The sequence below is a fragment of the Asterias rubens genome, chromosome 13 (assembly GCF_902459465.1).
Source record: "Asterias rubens chromosome 13, eAstRub1.3, whole genome shotgun sequence".
Lineage (NCBI taxonomy): Eukaryota > Metazoa > Echinodermata > Asteroidea > Forcipulatida > Asteriidae > Asterias > Asterias rubens.
Window position 1 is genome coordinate 4,250,739 of NC_047074.1, and position 16,537 is coordinate 4,267,275.

Genomic DNA, 16,537 nt, shown 5'->3' on the forward strand with positions numbered 1-16,537 from the left:
CTTTGTACAAATTCACAAACATTACAGCGGTGGACTTTGGAAGTATGGAAGACTGTTAATCACCAATGCCTGAAAACACAACTGGGATCAACTGAAGAAACGTTTTAGTAATAAAACAAGGGGGAAATAACACATTATATGTCTGGGTGGTAAGCTGGACCTCCAAGTTATTTGTGAGAACAGGGCCCAATTTCATGGCTCTGCTTACCGTAAGCACAGAATCGGCGCTTACGGAAGCAGAGAATTCTGTGCTTACGGCAAGCCTATTTCACGAGTTAGCGGCGATTTTGGCTTCTGCGCGTGCGTACTCCACGTTACTAGGCATTCTACGCTTACAAGGCTAGCGCAAAAATTCAAAGAGCCATGAAATTGGGCCCAGTTTGGGGACTGCACCTGGGTGAAAACATGCAAGCATTGGACCCAGGTTCACGGTAAAGCACAGGATGATATTGACCCAAAATGCAAAATGCCGTAGACCACTTTGCAATTACTCAGTGTGTATGGGTTAGCCATGGATTGAGCTCCATGCTGCTCTTGTAAGCGACTGAATCTGTCACTAACTAGACCGAAAACACATCATTCCCTGGCTAACGTGTACACCGAGTATTTCTGAAGTAGTTTATGATAAGCAACGCCATGAAACTTAGAACAAAGAGCTACTTAAAGGAACATTACAGAATTGGTAAGAAACACAAATCGTGAAGGTCACAGATTTACATAAAACTTACACGGTCTAATGATGATGATAGTTGAAAACATCCCTTGAAATATTTTTGATGAGAAATAAATAATCTAACTTCGAATTTGGAGTTTATCGCTCAGTGAGCGTTTTATTCATTTTTATTTTGGCATCGATGAAATGCGAAATTTGAAATCGTTTTTTTTTCACTATTCTCTGGTGACCCAGATACAGTTTGTTATGTATATGGTGGATTACATAAAGTGCTTACACTGCCAGCAACTGTTTTGTTAGCAAAAACCAATTCTGTAATGTTCCTTTAAACACGAAAAGTAGCCAGGCTGAAAGCAATTTGCTTAACAGGTTACCAGCCAAAAAATAAATATCACATGCACCTGTGACCGGCTCATGTCTTGCCGAGCGGGAAAATTTTACAGGAATTTCTTTCTGCTAAAAGAAATTTTCTTAGCTCTTTGAGATTGGGCCCCCTCATGAGAGTGAACAGGCAGGCATAGAATTTATTCATGCAGGTTAATTTGAACAGTTGTTTTCCGAGCTGTTATAAATCACACCACGACAAAAGCCATCAAACGGAGGACAGTCGACGGGGATGGTACAACGATTTAAAAATGTATTTTAGTAAATTAAGTGGAAATGTTGTGTCCAATATATCCTACACAATTTGTAATTGACAAAGGAAGGGGTATAACTGTCTCTTTTTATTTGGCTTTTACACACATTTTTCTTTTTCTCAGCGAGCAAAAGGGCAGCAATCAGAATTCAAGAAGGCAAACATCTCAAAAGATTGATTTTTAAAACAAAACGTCGCATCCCGGTTGTATTGTAGTTTGGGTGTGATCCCTGGCTACACGGCAGTTAACGGTTGTATGGCTTCTGACTGGCACCCCCGAACAAAGATATTGACAAAATAGGGACACCGCCAATATAGGGCTAGATAGCTCAGTTGGTAGAGTGCCGGCACATTTCCGGAAGGTCGTTGGTTCAAAACCCCAAAACTCAAGATTGATTTTTTTTAGACAACTGTAAGTTATTCCTTTGTAAGTAAGCTTTTTGATTAAACAAATCATGGGTTCGTCTTGTTTGATACTCCAAAATTTATACCACATGAAAAAAGGGGTATGTTAATCAAATTGCCACACCAGCCAACAACTCACGGTTTGTTACAGATTGGCGGAAACCCAAGAACGTTCCACTCGTTACCTTTTCATTCTTAGTTTTTCATTTATTTGTGGCGACAGTATTATCAAAGACTCTCGGTGTAATCAGAGAATTTATAACGTAACCCTGTTGTGGAGAAAACAAAAGCGAGAAATTGGGTTAAATGGTAAACGGCTTGAAAAGTCTCAAAACTTCATTTGCATAGTTGATGAACTATCGAGTTGATGAAGGGCGAGTGGATCAACAAAGTTGCTCAAATTATTATTGTTCTTTCTCTGTGACATTTGATGCTCCTTATCATTAGCTGTGTTTCGGATCAGTGCACAGTAAAAATATTTTGAATTAATCTTGGGGAAATCTGTGCCGGGTGCATAATGTACTTCGATCAGAGTGCTGGGCAAAAATTTCGAGTTCTGGGCAGGCCCGCCCAGCACCGCCCATCAGGGCAACAACACTGACTGCAGTAAAAGTTTGTTAACAGAAGCAATGAAATGTATTCTTTTAAATATCTCTGTGAATGGCCTCCACTTTAACTACTATCAAAGAATCTTGTACCATTGTTTACAAAATGTTTACTATTGACTTTATAAATTGACGACAAATGTGGCTAGCCTACAAAAGCTGCAACCACCAGGATCTTATAATGTATTATGAGGTAAATGTTACAACTGCAAAATGAAATGTTAAAACTAAAATTGCAAACCAGCTGCTCTCCTATAAATGGTTATATCTTTAAACTGAGTAATTCTATACGTCACTGGCTAAGACCAAACTTCCACAAGTTGGCCCACTTACAAATTTCTGTCTTGAAGATATAAGGCCCGGTCACACAGGTCTCGATAACGAGAACGAGAATGTTAACAAAGCACACCCTTTATTGGTTGAATGAGCGTGGGTGTATTCTGCACGGAGCAATTCAACCAAGAGAATGCGTTCTCTTTGCGTCATGATCGTTATCGTTTTCACTGCGGTGTGACTCGCCCTTTACTGTAAGATTTATTTAACATTTGTGTTAAATACAATAACTATATATCTACTACTAAAAGCACTGAACATGTTTGGTAATTACTCAAAACATAAAAACCGAATTGGTAACAGACAACAGAGAGCTGCTGATAGTATATAACATTGTGAGAAACGACTCCCTCTAAACTAACAGTCTTTGAAATAAAAGAGGGGATTCCTCACTGTAATATTTGAATCTGAGAAGATCTTAAGGCCTGTAGCCTTTCTCAGGCATCTGAAAGCACACACATTTGTGCAACAAGGGTGTTTTTTCTTTCACTATTTTCTTGCAACTTCGATAACCAATTGAGCCCAAATTTTCACAGATTTATTTGTTATGCATATGTTGGGATACACCAAGTGAGACTGGTATTTGACAATTTCCAGACGTGTCCAGTGCCTTTAAACTGGGTCATCAATTATTTAAAAAACGCTGTTTTAAATCTGTCTAACCGTTTATCTCCTTTCATCGTTTTACTAAAATCATATTATAATTTTAAAAAAGACAGGCTAAAGAAAATTGTCTTATATATTGTCTTTGAATTGAAGACTTTCCAAATCAATCTTCTAATAAATGCATACTGAGATCAGACCGAATTAAGCAACAAAGACTAAAATATCAACTGAAGAAATTCACTAGCCTCAAATAATGATAACTTTTTTTCCTTTAAAGAACAAGTTAAAGAGAGTTAATTTTTGTTTACTGGACATAATATCTATATACATACATGTATGTAATTCTTTAGTAGTAGTATCCAATTCCACCTAAGCCTGGGCAACTAGTGTAATTTACTACTCGAGTAGTTGCGCCTCAAGTATTTACGACTTCGACACAAGTCGCGACTAATTTTGTATTTCTAAAGTGCATTGCGTAATATTGTTTGCCTCGGGCGCAATATAGTAAGATTCACCCTGAAAGGATTGAAGGATTGTGTCGTTGATGCCTGATTGTGTTTCGTAAGTTAATCATGTTATCAAGAATAGTCGTGAGCGACACAATTGGTTCAACAAGCAAGAAGTAGCAACTATTTTTGTTATGGTCTTGGCTGCACAATTAATCGAGTAGATTCGACTAAGCAATCAATAGTTGCGACTTCAACACTAGTCGCACTAGTAGCCCAGGCTTAATTCCAGCAGATCGGCAGTTAAGCTCTGCCTAGTCTACGTCTGTCATAAGCTTCCATCCTCCAGCTTAATGTCTACACTCTTCATGGACTTACGCACTGTGGTCTCCAGCTTCTTACGCGCCTTCCTCTCGTCGTCAAGGTCTCTCTTGAGCCGCTTGGTCTCGTCGACTAGATCCTTGACTTGATCTCGGAGGGCGTAGACCGTGTCAATCAGACTCCTGATAAAAAGGAACAATAATCAGGAATTGTTAAGTAAGGGCTCTTCATTCCCAATTCCAAGATAAAAAGTCTAAGTTTTGCCTTATCTCTTGCATTTATAAACGATGTGACCTATATTTACATTCAAACCGCCCTCTGTTTACAAAACACTGTACACGTCATGGTTCGCCGGGCAAAAAGATGCGTAGTCATGGTAAGATTGCGTGTACTTTCTAGATGGCTGCCAAAACACAAAAGTTTTGCCCGGCGGTATGCGCGCAAATAATGTTATGGTTTTCGAGTGACATGAGAGGTCTCATCATCTATGCACTGTCCAAGTCTACAAAATCTAACATCTATTATTGTTGCAGTACCCGCTGCTGAGACATTGTATTTGAACAGCCTCTAGCCAAGAACACCAATAGTTCAATAGGACATTTATTTCTTATTGACATCCTCAAAGACAGTGAATACAATTTTAAACAATACCTTGCAACAGAAGAGAAGACAAAGAACGAAGTTTCAGTTTTAGATGTTGGAGGAAACCCCCAGATAATTTGTCCATGGAAAACCCACACAATCAAGTTGGAACTAAAGACCCAATCCACATACATAGAGATCACCTGAGATATTCAACCTGGGGTCCTAGATTAGAAGTGAAAGTTGAGGAAAGATATCACTACACCAGCCCAACTGTCCATCCGACTCTACTACCCGAGCTGAATCAAAGGTCTATATACCGAGCATAGAGCTATATATAAGAACTAGAGGGTGCACTGGCCTATATACGCACCCCGGCATGCGCGGCCATTTTTAGCATGTACTAGGCTTATTTTACATTATTGTAGTTGTACATTGTTGTTGCCAGGCATAATATACTAGGCAGAAAAAAAAAAGAAAAAAAAAAAAAAACAGAATTCTGGAAACGCGGAAGAGTTGCATGTCTGTGTACATGTATACCTTCTAATGATATTAATGACAATAGGCTTTGCCCAATCCAACTATGGGATTTCTACAAGCAGATCAAGAAACTAAACTGACGAGGGATGGGCACCATTTCTTTTTGGATCAGGGGCACACTCCCCGCAATCCTTTAAACCTACTGAAGTGTTTAAACATGTTGTCATGCTTGGATAACCTATCACTGTATCTGTTTTGCATCTCAATTCAAGCCAAACTCAAAACAAGCCAGCACCAGGGTCATAGCAAACCAATAGCGTGGGTTAAAGTGAGCCAAGGCATGGGGGTCAAATCAAGACAGGTCAAGGGTCAAATCAAGACGGGTCAAGGGTCAAAGCCGATCATAGCTCAAGTCTAGGGTCAGGGAAAGCCAGGTCATAGGTCAAAGCAAGTCAGGGGTGGATTTCACAAAGAGTTAAGACTAGTCTTATCGCAAGTACTCGTCCTAACTTAGGACTAGCCTTGAATTTTTAATATCTCCTAGGACTAGTCCTAAGCTAGGACTAGTGCGAAATCTTTGTGAAATCGACCCCAGGTCATACACGGCCAGACGGCTCTTGCTCAGTGCACAGCCTCAAGTGGTCACATTCTGCCCATGTCCATGTGTTACGTACCTGGTGACGGCGTTTAACATTCCTCAGTATGTTCTTGCAAGCCTAGAAGGGGTTTGGCATAGATATCAGAGAGGAAGTGCTTAGCACTGTGGGAAGGTTATCATGGCCACCATGATCAGGGGCCAAGCTCAATAGGGCTGCTAAGCAAACAGGTGTGACGACCAAAAAACGAAAGTGTATTTGTGCTTCAAATTAACACCTTTATCAATCCAACTGCAACTGACACTATTTACGAACAGTTTTAATTTCTATTTAAAACACCTAAGCGCAGAAGTAACCTCTGGAATTGACAAATGTAGGAAGGTTCCACTAGTTACTGGCACTCCAGTGTGCTTCAAATTAACACCTTCACCAATCCAACTGCAACTGACACTCTTTGCTACAAAGAACAGATGGCTCCACTTTATCAGAGGGCTAGATGTGGGTTGGTCTGTATGTCTGTACAATTTCGTGCACAAAGTGTATGAGTGAAAATACTTGTCAGCCCCTCAACAACCAAAAACTACACAACTCTGAGATATGAGTCCCCTCTTAGAAAAGTGGAAAGGTCCAGTCGAATGGTATCAAGGGCTATGACTCCCCCAGGTCATTGCACTTTGGAGAAAACATTGCTGTGAATGTAATGTGACATGACTGCTTATGTGTTACTATCGCTCACTTATGAAGCGTTCAAAGGAACACATTGCCTTGGATCGGACGAGTTGGTCTAACAAAAGCGTTTGAAACCGTTTGTTATACAATATACATGGTTGGAAAGATTTTTTAAAGGTAGAATACAATGATCCACACAAATTTGCCTCGAAATTGCGTGGTTTTCCGTTTGCTTTGGCGAACTAACACGGTCAGCCATTTATGGGAGTCAAAAATTTGACTCCCATAAATGGCCGACCCTGTTAGTCGATGAGGTAAAAGGAAAACCGTGCAATATCGAGGCATGTTTGTGTGGATCAATGTATTCTACTTTTTAAACATCTTTCCAACCATATTCATTTTATAGCAAACGGTTACAAACTCTTTTCAAAGACCAACTCGACCGGTCCAAGGCAACGTGTTCCTTTAAGGAAGTAAGTTTATTGACACCTGGTTTTCTGCTCAGCAGCTCTAAGAAGTCAGGCCTCGATGATGAGGACTTCAATATGCAGCAGGCATCATGCATGGAACCCAAAGCAAAATGCATCCCATGGATTGCACTAACAAACTTTGAAATGACACGGGACTTAAAGAAATCTACCCCCACCAACCTCAAAACAATTCCAGCCGAAGGAATGTGTTTTTAGAGAAAGGTGTGCAAAAGATTGTAAAACAGAGAAACGTTTCTGCATGAAACGTTTCTCAGATTGTGTATTGGAATTACGGATTTTTCTTCCTGCAGCGTGGACATAATCTGCTCCAGGTTTTCGCCAGAAACTAAAAAATGCCAGCACCTTTTGAACTGAAAATTGTAAAGGTTAGCTGATTTGTATAGATGTCAACCTTTTTACAGGATTAAAACGATCCAACGATTCCAAAAACCGAAGGTTTACTTTATCTTTAAAATGCAAAGCACAATGCAGGTTTTTATCCCCCCAAAATAACATGCACGATGCACTGAAAAAGGAAAAAAAAAAAACAGAAAAAAAACTTGTAAAAGTTTGAGAGAAGTCATGCAAGTTTAATACATTCGGACTCGACTGACGTCAAGCAGGACATGCACCATGCAAGGTTTACCTGAAACGGGGGAGAGCGACATGCGCGATTGAAGGTACGCATAAATACATCCCAAACACTGTGGGAAGAGAGCGAAGAGGGTGGAGTAGTGCTGAAACGGGATCGGTATGGGCACACATAAAACACCAGGAAGGTTTATGCTACCTCAGAGACGACAGCTGGCAGACAAACAAGATCACTAAACAGATCCGAAACAACATCCCCAGAGCCTTTATGGATCCAGTTTGTTGGGTCCTGCCATTGGTGTTCTATTATTCCATTTTCTATAGAATTCCCTTGTGGGGGTCCAGGTTGAAAAAAAAAGTTCCCTTGTGGGGTCCATGTGGAACAAAGAATTCCCTTGTGGGTCCACATTGAACAAAGAATACCCTTGTAGGGTCCAGATTGAACTAAGAATTCCCTTGTGTGGTCCATGTTGAACAAAGAATTTGCTTATGGGGTCCATGTTAAACAAAGAATTCCCTTGTGGGGTCCATTGTTCAATTGTAAAAAAGACCCCACAAGTGCACAAGACCCCTTTAAGCTTATACACATAACTTAAGTGTGTAATGGCCTCCAATTGCAGACCCTCCTTTGCTCAACTCTTTGCCCTGACAAACGTGGACCACATTGTTTTCCTTTGTGATAGCAATCTTGTATCTGTTTTCCCTTATGATATAAGTCCTTGTATGAATATTACTATGAAAACACACACACAAACACAAAGAGCCAAATTTCCTGGAGCCGTTATGAACACACGAACTTGCTAAACACAAATACAACTCGCTTGGCAAAAATGGGTTACCAGCCAAAATACCATGTTAACTAAATGTGACTTGCGACTAGTTCTCTACATTTGTTTTGAACACATGTAGCAAATACATTTTTAAGCGGTATTTTCCACAAAAAAATACCATGAACTTGAGCACAAGACCTTATTTTAAAGAGTTTATGCTTAGCAAATTTATTTCACTCAGCAAAGTTAACGATGGGGACGCCAGCCAAAACAATGTATAACCACAGGGTATATTTCGGCGAGAAAACTAACCCGCCAAAGCAAAAACTTTGTTTGCGTTTTTTTCTTGCTGAGCAACTTCATTCAGCAACTTGTGAAATAACACTTATTAGAAGAAAAAAGTTAACCAACTTCAATCTCATGTGGTGTGAAATTGCTTTTGACTGGTCACCCATTTTAACTGAACATTTTAGCTTATTGAGCAATATTCTCAGAAACCACTGCAATGAAACTCTTGTATAAGGGCAGTTGATCTTGCAGAAACTCAATAGTTCTTCCTTTTACTGGGTAGACTAAGGGCACTCTAATAATGACCATGGATTCAATGTAATTGAAAGCCTGCCTTGAGTAAAAACCCAAAGTATCCCACATTTTAAAGTGTCAAATCATAGCCAACTGGCAATTTAGTTTTTAATGACTTTTTAATATTAATAAAACTATTAACAAACATGTAAAGATGACTGCACTACAGTGTCTTATGGTCAAACATGCAAACTGGAAAGATTTCCACTGTGAATGCTTGTATTACCTTCAAGAGAAACAATTAAAAATTCAGGGAGTTAAAACAAATGTAATTTACTCATCAGAATCCAAATAACATTTTGGGAACCACAGTTTGCTTTGTGAACAGCCAAAGTTCAAATTGTTGGAACTGGTGCCCACTAATTCTTTGCTCAGCAAAGGAATTTGATAAGTATGAAATTCGGCCCTGGTCGGGTACAAATTGGTGTCTACAGGTACAGTTGGTGATAAGGGCATTGCTATGGGCATTCTATGCTTCAAACCATAGTCGCTAAACGTTCACAGTCTCACCTTAAAGAACATCAAAACAAAGATGGCTGCCGTAAGTCAGTTATCATCAAACAACAACAAGTTCAAAACTAATGAACCTAACAATATAAATAAAAATAAAAAACTGTGATTTAAGTTTAGTTAAATAATAACATATTGGCTGAAAAACAGAGCATAAGGGTTATGTGGTGAGCTTAGATGCTATTTAAACAAAGATTATTTTTTGAGTTTTAGATGCTTTAGAAGAAGAAAACAGATTAGCGCAAAAACCCAAAATGTTATGCTGTGACAGTTAAGGCTGGCAGGAGGTTTAAATTAGTTCAAGCAATCAAGTAGAAACAGCCAGCTATAGGGTGAATTGTCCACAATAAGCATCTAAGAAGGCTGGCAGGGATGATTTCTTCTTTTCGAGGGAAGAGGGGATTGAATTTTGATTTTTTTTTGTTTTGTTGTTTTGAAAGCACTCACTTTTCTTCCACAATTGTCTGATTCCCTTTGGTCTCCTCGTGAATGATCTTCTCTTCTTCGGCCAAAAAGACGTGGGGAACGGGGTCGACGGGAACTGCAGCGTTTGGGAGAGATTAAAGGCAAGACCGAGAAGGAGGATGTCATCAGAAGTGTCATTGTCGTGAAGGGTTGGGGAGAGAGGGGGAAGAGGTATGGGAAGGAGGTTGGTTTGGGGGGGTCAAGGGTCAGGGTACAGAGTCTCTTCAAGAAAGACTGGTATCCTGGAGATCCAGTCAAACTATTGAAATGAATAACAGGTTTTACAAATAATATACAACTTCTGCATATTAGTAAATATTCAGCTTTCCTTAAGTTGACAGATCAGCTTTTGGAAAGTGTCCCTTGTTTTTTCAAAGTATTTTTTTCAAAGTAGCCATGAACACTTCTAAGGGTGATTATTAAGTTAGGACAAGGCTAAACAAAATGCTGGCAGCATGTTAGATTTCTGGTATACAGTGTACATGGTATGAAACAAACCCACACTTTGGTAGGTAGTTTTAGCCTGCAAGGTTTAAAGAAAGGTCAAGTAACTAGAGTGCTCAAAATGAAATTTAGATTGACCGAGAAGAATATTTTCTTTCACCATCAACCCTTGTCAATGTTATTAGCAGACTCAGGCATGCAACTGTAACTAAAAAAAAAAAAAAAGAGGAAACGATCAGTCTAGTATACCTTTCACCGTGCTCGTTTGACTGGTACTCTGTATCCTGATGCATAGGGAGGGGACAATCAAACTAATGATTGCAGATCAGTGAAGGATGGACATGAAAATTGGGGGAGGGAGTGGGGTGGAGGATTTTGTTTCATGAAACTGTGAATAATTTTTTTCAGAAATTTTGCGAAAAATAATTAACATTATTGAAATGGTTAAGATTTCAGCTTCAGTAAAAGAAACAGTGAACAAATAATTGTGCAGTACTTTTTGTATAATGTTTGGGTCTAATCTACACCACCTCACTTGCTGATGAATAAAATTCTCTAAGAAATAAAAGCCCAGCAAGTTTGAGCTTCGAAAGCAGAAGTGATTTGCAAATGGCTGAAATGAACCTGGTCTTGAAAGAGGATGAGTATACAGTTGCTAGAACCCCCCCCCCCCAGGCTACTTTTGAAACCACGGCTGTTGGCATCACCTCTGGCTCAGCCAACGTTTGGCTGTTCGAAGTCCCAATGGTGAAAGTGTGCACTTTCAAAATTACTTACTGAGCTCAAATCAAGCCGTAGCCTAAGCCAGGGTCTAAGCAAAGCCAAAGACAAAACCTTGGTTTCGGAAAGGGAAACAGTGTGCAAAGATAAGCCTGATCCATCTATTTTGTTCACTAAAACTTTGTACCATGTACGTGTACGTGTGGATAAATAAAGCTTAGAATGCTGCATGATGAAATATGAACTGTAAAGAAAGACAAACAAAAAATCATGATAAATAAAGAAAAGAAGCGTTTTCTATGGTGCTGATGTATAAGACCGGTGCCTGCAGGCATGATTGAAAATGTGTGATGGCATTTAAGATATAGCCGTTTTTTTTGAATTTGAAGATGGGATAGTAAAGGTGGTGGGTGGTGGGGGTTGGACACTGCAAAGTGTCACTCCCGATGAGAGAGAATCCCAAAACAAAAATAATATAAATGAATAGTGTCGTGGCCTAGCGGTTAAGAGCACCTAATTCAAACTTGGGTGTTTCTGATCAGCAGCGTGTGGATTCGAATCCCCAGCCGTGACACTTGGGTCCTTAAGCAAGACACTTAACCATTGTTTCGTCCTTTGGATGGGACGTGAAGCCTTTGTTCCCATGTGTTGTGTAACGCATGTAAAAGAACCCAGTGCACTAATCGAAAAGAGAAGGGGTTCGCCCCAGTGTTCCTGGCTGTGGCTGCTGAATGCGCTGTAGCACCTTGTAAACCCTTATAAGGTGCTACAAAGCTCGATGCTTTTAATCGCTCGGCCACGACACTTCCATGCCTACTCAACATCAACTGGCTCTACTTTTCACCAGTAACTGCGCTATTCTCAAGCGACTTTCCTAAGAAAAATATTATGCAGAGACTTGGAACCGTGTCATAATGATCAGTTTCTGTCACCCACAATAAAATATAAGCTGTAATGCTTGGAAGTCCAGGCTCTGCAGTAAATGTGATGCCACACGTCTATACACTGTATAGATCCCTGTTGTACAAGTCCATATCATGCATACTACAACCTCGTCCCCAAGAAGCTTCCCAACAGACCTTTATCATGCCGCCTCCATCTTGGTCATGTTCTTCGTATCGAATAACAATAATGCATGCTTATAATCATCTTGCAATTAGGAACCAGACTACTTTGTTCTTCCAGCCTCGGTTCGGTACCATTGATATCAATGGGAGAAATTCAAGATGGCTGCACCATGATAGAGGTCTATACAATGAGACTTGCCAGAACCTTTCAAGACATCACAGGAATGTAGCCTAGGACCCTCTTTATTATCTGATTGAAACAGTTTAAAGGCAGTGGACACTATTGGTAATTACTCAAAATAATTATTGGCATAAAACCTCACTTGGTGACGAGTAATGGAGAGAGGTTGATAGTATAAAACATTGTGAGAAATGGCTCCCTCTGAAGTAACATAGTTTTCGAGACAGAAGTAATTTTTCACGAATTTTATTTCGAGACCTCAGATTTAGAACCTGAGGTCTCGAAATCAAGCATCTGAAAGCACACAACTTCGTGTGACCATGGTGTTTTTTCTTTCATTATTATCTCGCTTCAATGACCAATAGAGCTCAAAATTTCACAGATTCGTTATTTTATGCATATGTTGAGATACACCAAGTGAGAAGACTTGTCTTTGACAATTACCAATAGTGTCCGTGTCCTTAACAAATAAATATGCTAACAGAAAGGAAACACAAAATCCCAAAACAGCATGCAAACATAAAACAGGATGCAAATTAGAGGGGGACTGTCATCACTATCAAAATATAGCAGCTGCAGGTCACTGTAGGTTTCAGGTATATATGAACTCTAACCCATTACTACACGCATGCGCACTGGCCGTCGCATCAAAATGCACACCACTATTGTTATATTAATGGTTCCCACTTGACGGTACACAAGGTAAAATCGCCATTTTTACGGGCAAATCAGCTATGCATTATGCATAACAATACTGTGTGCGTCCAGTCAGAGTCTTATCAAATTTTACTATGGCCTTATAATTATTTAGCATTACAGTTTGAACGGTCCATCTTGCATTTACAGCATTGCGCCCAAAGTACACACATAACACACACGCAACTTCCCTTACGCCAGGAATAGATTGACACTTCCAAGAAACGCACACAAACTTATCAACAGTGTGTCCAGATTTAGCTTCATGCCCAGTTATGACATCATTGCCCCCGTGTCTATTTTAAGAGCTATCCCCAAATCTAGATGGCAGGGCCTTCATTAATTAGTCTCCTTACAAGCCGCTTATATCACTGAGCTGACGCTTGAACGAGAGACTACCATGAGTCATTCATATCATTCCATTGTGTCCCACGTGTTTTCTTTGTTTGGATTAACCCAACCAGAAAGGCTGCGAGTTAGTGTATGGCTGCTGTCATGGCGAATGAAAATGACTAATATACACATAAATAGTCTTCGTGCGTGGCCGTCATAGGTCCAAATATATCTTGACTCTTCTTTATAAATAAACTACGTACAAATCAGAATTTGACAAAGTCGTCTGTTTGAATTTGAATTGTCTTAAAAGATGAACATCATTGGTTTTGGAAAATTAAATTCACTCCCATCCTTCAGTTTTCAATCAACACACCATACAACCAAACTGTGAAGAATTCATACATTTTATTTTGGTGGCGATCTTCCATGTTCCAGGCTTATTTTGATTGCGACACGATTGTAATTTGTAGGGTTTTCAAGAGCTTTTTGCATCAACTTTGATATTATCGCAAGCAACAACAAATTATGACTCTGGATTGAAAAAGGTCTCACGAGTATTCCGTTTGAGCGCTAAGTATTGTTTCACGCTTTCCTTTAAGTTATTAAAATCATTCAACCATTCAAATGTGAGATTAGCTGGCCTTTTAATAGAAAAGTGCACCTTGACTTTTTGGGAAAAAGTTCAAAAGGGCAAAGACCAAGGAGAGAATGTTACGCTTATCAAACGTTAGCAGGACACATGCAGGCTTGCGTATATAGGCCAGTGCGCCCTCTAGTTCTTATATATTACTCTATGGTTTTGATCCACAGTGATCCACAGTTACACCCTGAACTTTCACAGACGTCATACTTTAACAGTGTGCCAAGCTCTCTCTCTCTGCGTTCGCGAACCACACTCACCTACCTGAGTGTTTCCAAGCCCTACATAAAGATAGCTATCGGCTGAAGTGACACACGCCGGATTTCCCTGTGTAGTTTCGTTCTTTCTAATATTTATAGACTTCAACTAAGCTCTGGGCCAGTTTTCATATAGCTACTTCAGTACAAAGAGTAGCTAAGCACAAAAAGTGTTTCATACCAGAAAAAAAGTTACTCGCCAAAATGAACCATCACTGCCTGGTACCCTGCATTCATTGGCTTAGCAACTGAGCGCCTGCAATGGCGGATACCGGCGCTATACAAGACTTTGATTATTATTATTATTTCAAAAACAATAGTTTCTGCTTAATCAGCTGATGTTATGGAGCTACCAAAAACTATACCCCTTTAAAGCTGAAGTGAAATAAGCAGTATTCAAGGCATAAACTGGGTTGGCATTAATGTAGCTAAAACATCCATTCTTGATATATTTTAACAGTTTCCTATTACACCTGTACATGCACAACAAGCTGCTTTGCACAGTGACATCTGCTGAGTAGAAATGAGGTTACCACCCAAAATAACATGCAGTGTACAATGTTTGTAGCCGGTTCCCATTATCAGAAAGCAAATATTTTGGTATAAAGTTTGAGCTAAACATGTTTTTGGACCCTGTCCCTTTATCTTCGAACACACAGCAAACATACAGAGGTCAAATTTCAGGTCATATTGGTCCTTCCTCAAATCCTAGTGATTAAGGATGTTATTTTGTTTGTTGAGACAAGGAACCAGACATAAAAGGGTTATTAAATGGAATAAATGTGCCACAATCCTCCAATCATCAACTCCACCATCTTCTGCTCGCCACTGTACATATTCAGTACCTATACACTTAAGAACTGACCCCTATTCCTTGCTTAGCATTACATTAAATGCTTAGCATGATATTTAATAAATGCTTAGTGTTATATTAAATGCTTAGCATTATACTAAATGCTTAGCATAATCTTCAAGGGGATCATCAAGCTGTTAGACCAGTCACAGAATGCACTCGTATTGCCTTGCTGTCAATCTCAGTTTGCAAAGCCTTTCTAAAATGAGGCATTTTTTACAGGCAAGATAGAGGCCGCCAACTGCCCTGGGTGCAAAACGAACACAACAGGGCCAGATTTCATAAAACTGTTAGGTAATGAACCCTGCTTTCTATCTGAAAATGCGTTACTTTATAACAAGAATCAAGAAATCAGGCATACAACATATATATGTGTACAGGGTTCCTAATAACATCAATTACAAAGTTTGTAGAACCACAGCGAAGTGCTTTAAAAATCTATACTTTAAGTTCAATAATCAGCAAGGAAAACAGTCAAACATGCAAGTTCCGTCCATTTTTTTTTCTTCCAATAAAACACAGCCATTTCAGAAACAGGAAAAGCAGCACACATCAAAAAGATTTTGTTTAGACTCAAAAGTGCATAGAAAAGATTTGAAACGGCGACCCAAAGACAGTGTTTGAAAAGTCTGTGAAATTATCAGAAACGGGTAAATGGGAAAATGCAGGAAAATTATATTGAGTACAAGGGCTGGTCACATGTACACACTTTTCAGGCTGCTTAAGAAAAAAAAATTGCTGATTTGAGAGGGAACAATTTTAGAAGAGATATTAAAAATTGAAATATGTCTTGCCTCAGAAATTTTGTATCCAGGAGTTATTGGAAAATGTCTAGATACATGTAAATAGATAAATCTTGGGTGCATTTTTTTTCAGGGGGGGGGGGCTGGGGTTTCTTCACAAATCTGTGAGGCATGAAACTGAATAATTGTAGAACAATGCTCCCTAAATGTAAATCATCTTGAACAGGGCAACAGATCAACACTGCCACAACATTTCAGCCCGCCTATGGGCGACCGACTGAGTGAGTGAGTGACAACATGAAACAGGAAATGCTCAAAAATTTGAACAAAGTTTTCAAATCTCTAAGGTGTGTGAATTGCCCAGAGACAGGGGGCCAATGTATCACCCATAGCAAAATGGCTGCATGTATGAAAAATGCCTAGTTATTCTACACTTCAAATATCTACAGAAGGCATGCATGGCTAGTCACTAACAATATGAGGCGAGTTGGTTTTGAGTACAGCGAATGTACAGCGCTTCTAAAAACAGCTGAAGTGGAGAAGTGTATTGGACTAACAAGGCAAACAATTCTTTTTCCACTTTTTTTTTACCGGATTCACAACTCACATTTCTTACTCAAGGAGGTTTTGAACGCAGCGGAGCTACCACCACCACAAACATGACCTTCGATCCCTGAAATAAAGTACAAATGTGTGTGCAAAGCTAAAACAAAAAATGAAGAAACTGTATCACTCCTTCCCTTTGTTCAATTTAAGAGTCTGAAAAGAAGATGCCGTTTCCTTGTACGAAAATTTTTCCTGGGAGGAGGGTTTCATTTTTCCTTATTGTGGTTTGTATTCATGCAATGCATTATTTGCG

At 39.5% G+C, this 16,537-nt stretch overlaps 1 protein-coding gene across 6 annotated transcripts in view; it reads right to left on the reverse strand.

Moving 5' to 3' along the window:
• Nucleotides 1–3,218: 3,218 nt before the first annotated feature.
• Nucleotides 3,219–16,537, reverse strand: part of LOC117298543 (rho guanine nucleotide exchange factor 7-like) — a 49,667-nt gene continuing 36,348 nt past the window's right edge. For 2 of the 6 annotated variants that reach the window (XM_033781851.1, XM_033781853.1), the window contains 3 exons: nucleotides 16,286–16,351; nucleotides 9,724–9,817; nucleotides 3,219–4,208 (listed from right to left, as the gene is read on the reverse strand). In XM_033781851.1, the coding sequence (XP_033637742.1) occupies nucleotides 4,034–4,208; nucleotides 9,724–9,817; nucleotides 16,286–16,351 (335 nt within the window). In that variant the 3' untranslated portion in view covers nucleotides 3,219–4,033. The remainder of the gene's footprint in view (nucleotides 4,209–9,723; nucleotides 9,818–16,285; nucleotides 16,352–16,537) is intronic. The other 4 variants (XM_033781852.1, XM_033781856.1, XM_033781854.1 and 1 more) reach the window with 3 other exon arrangements.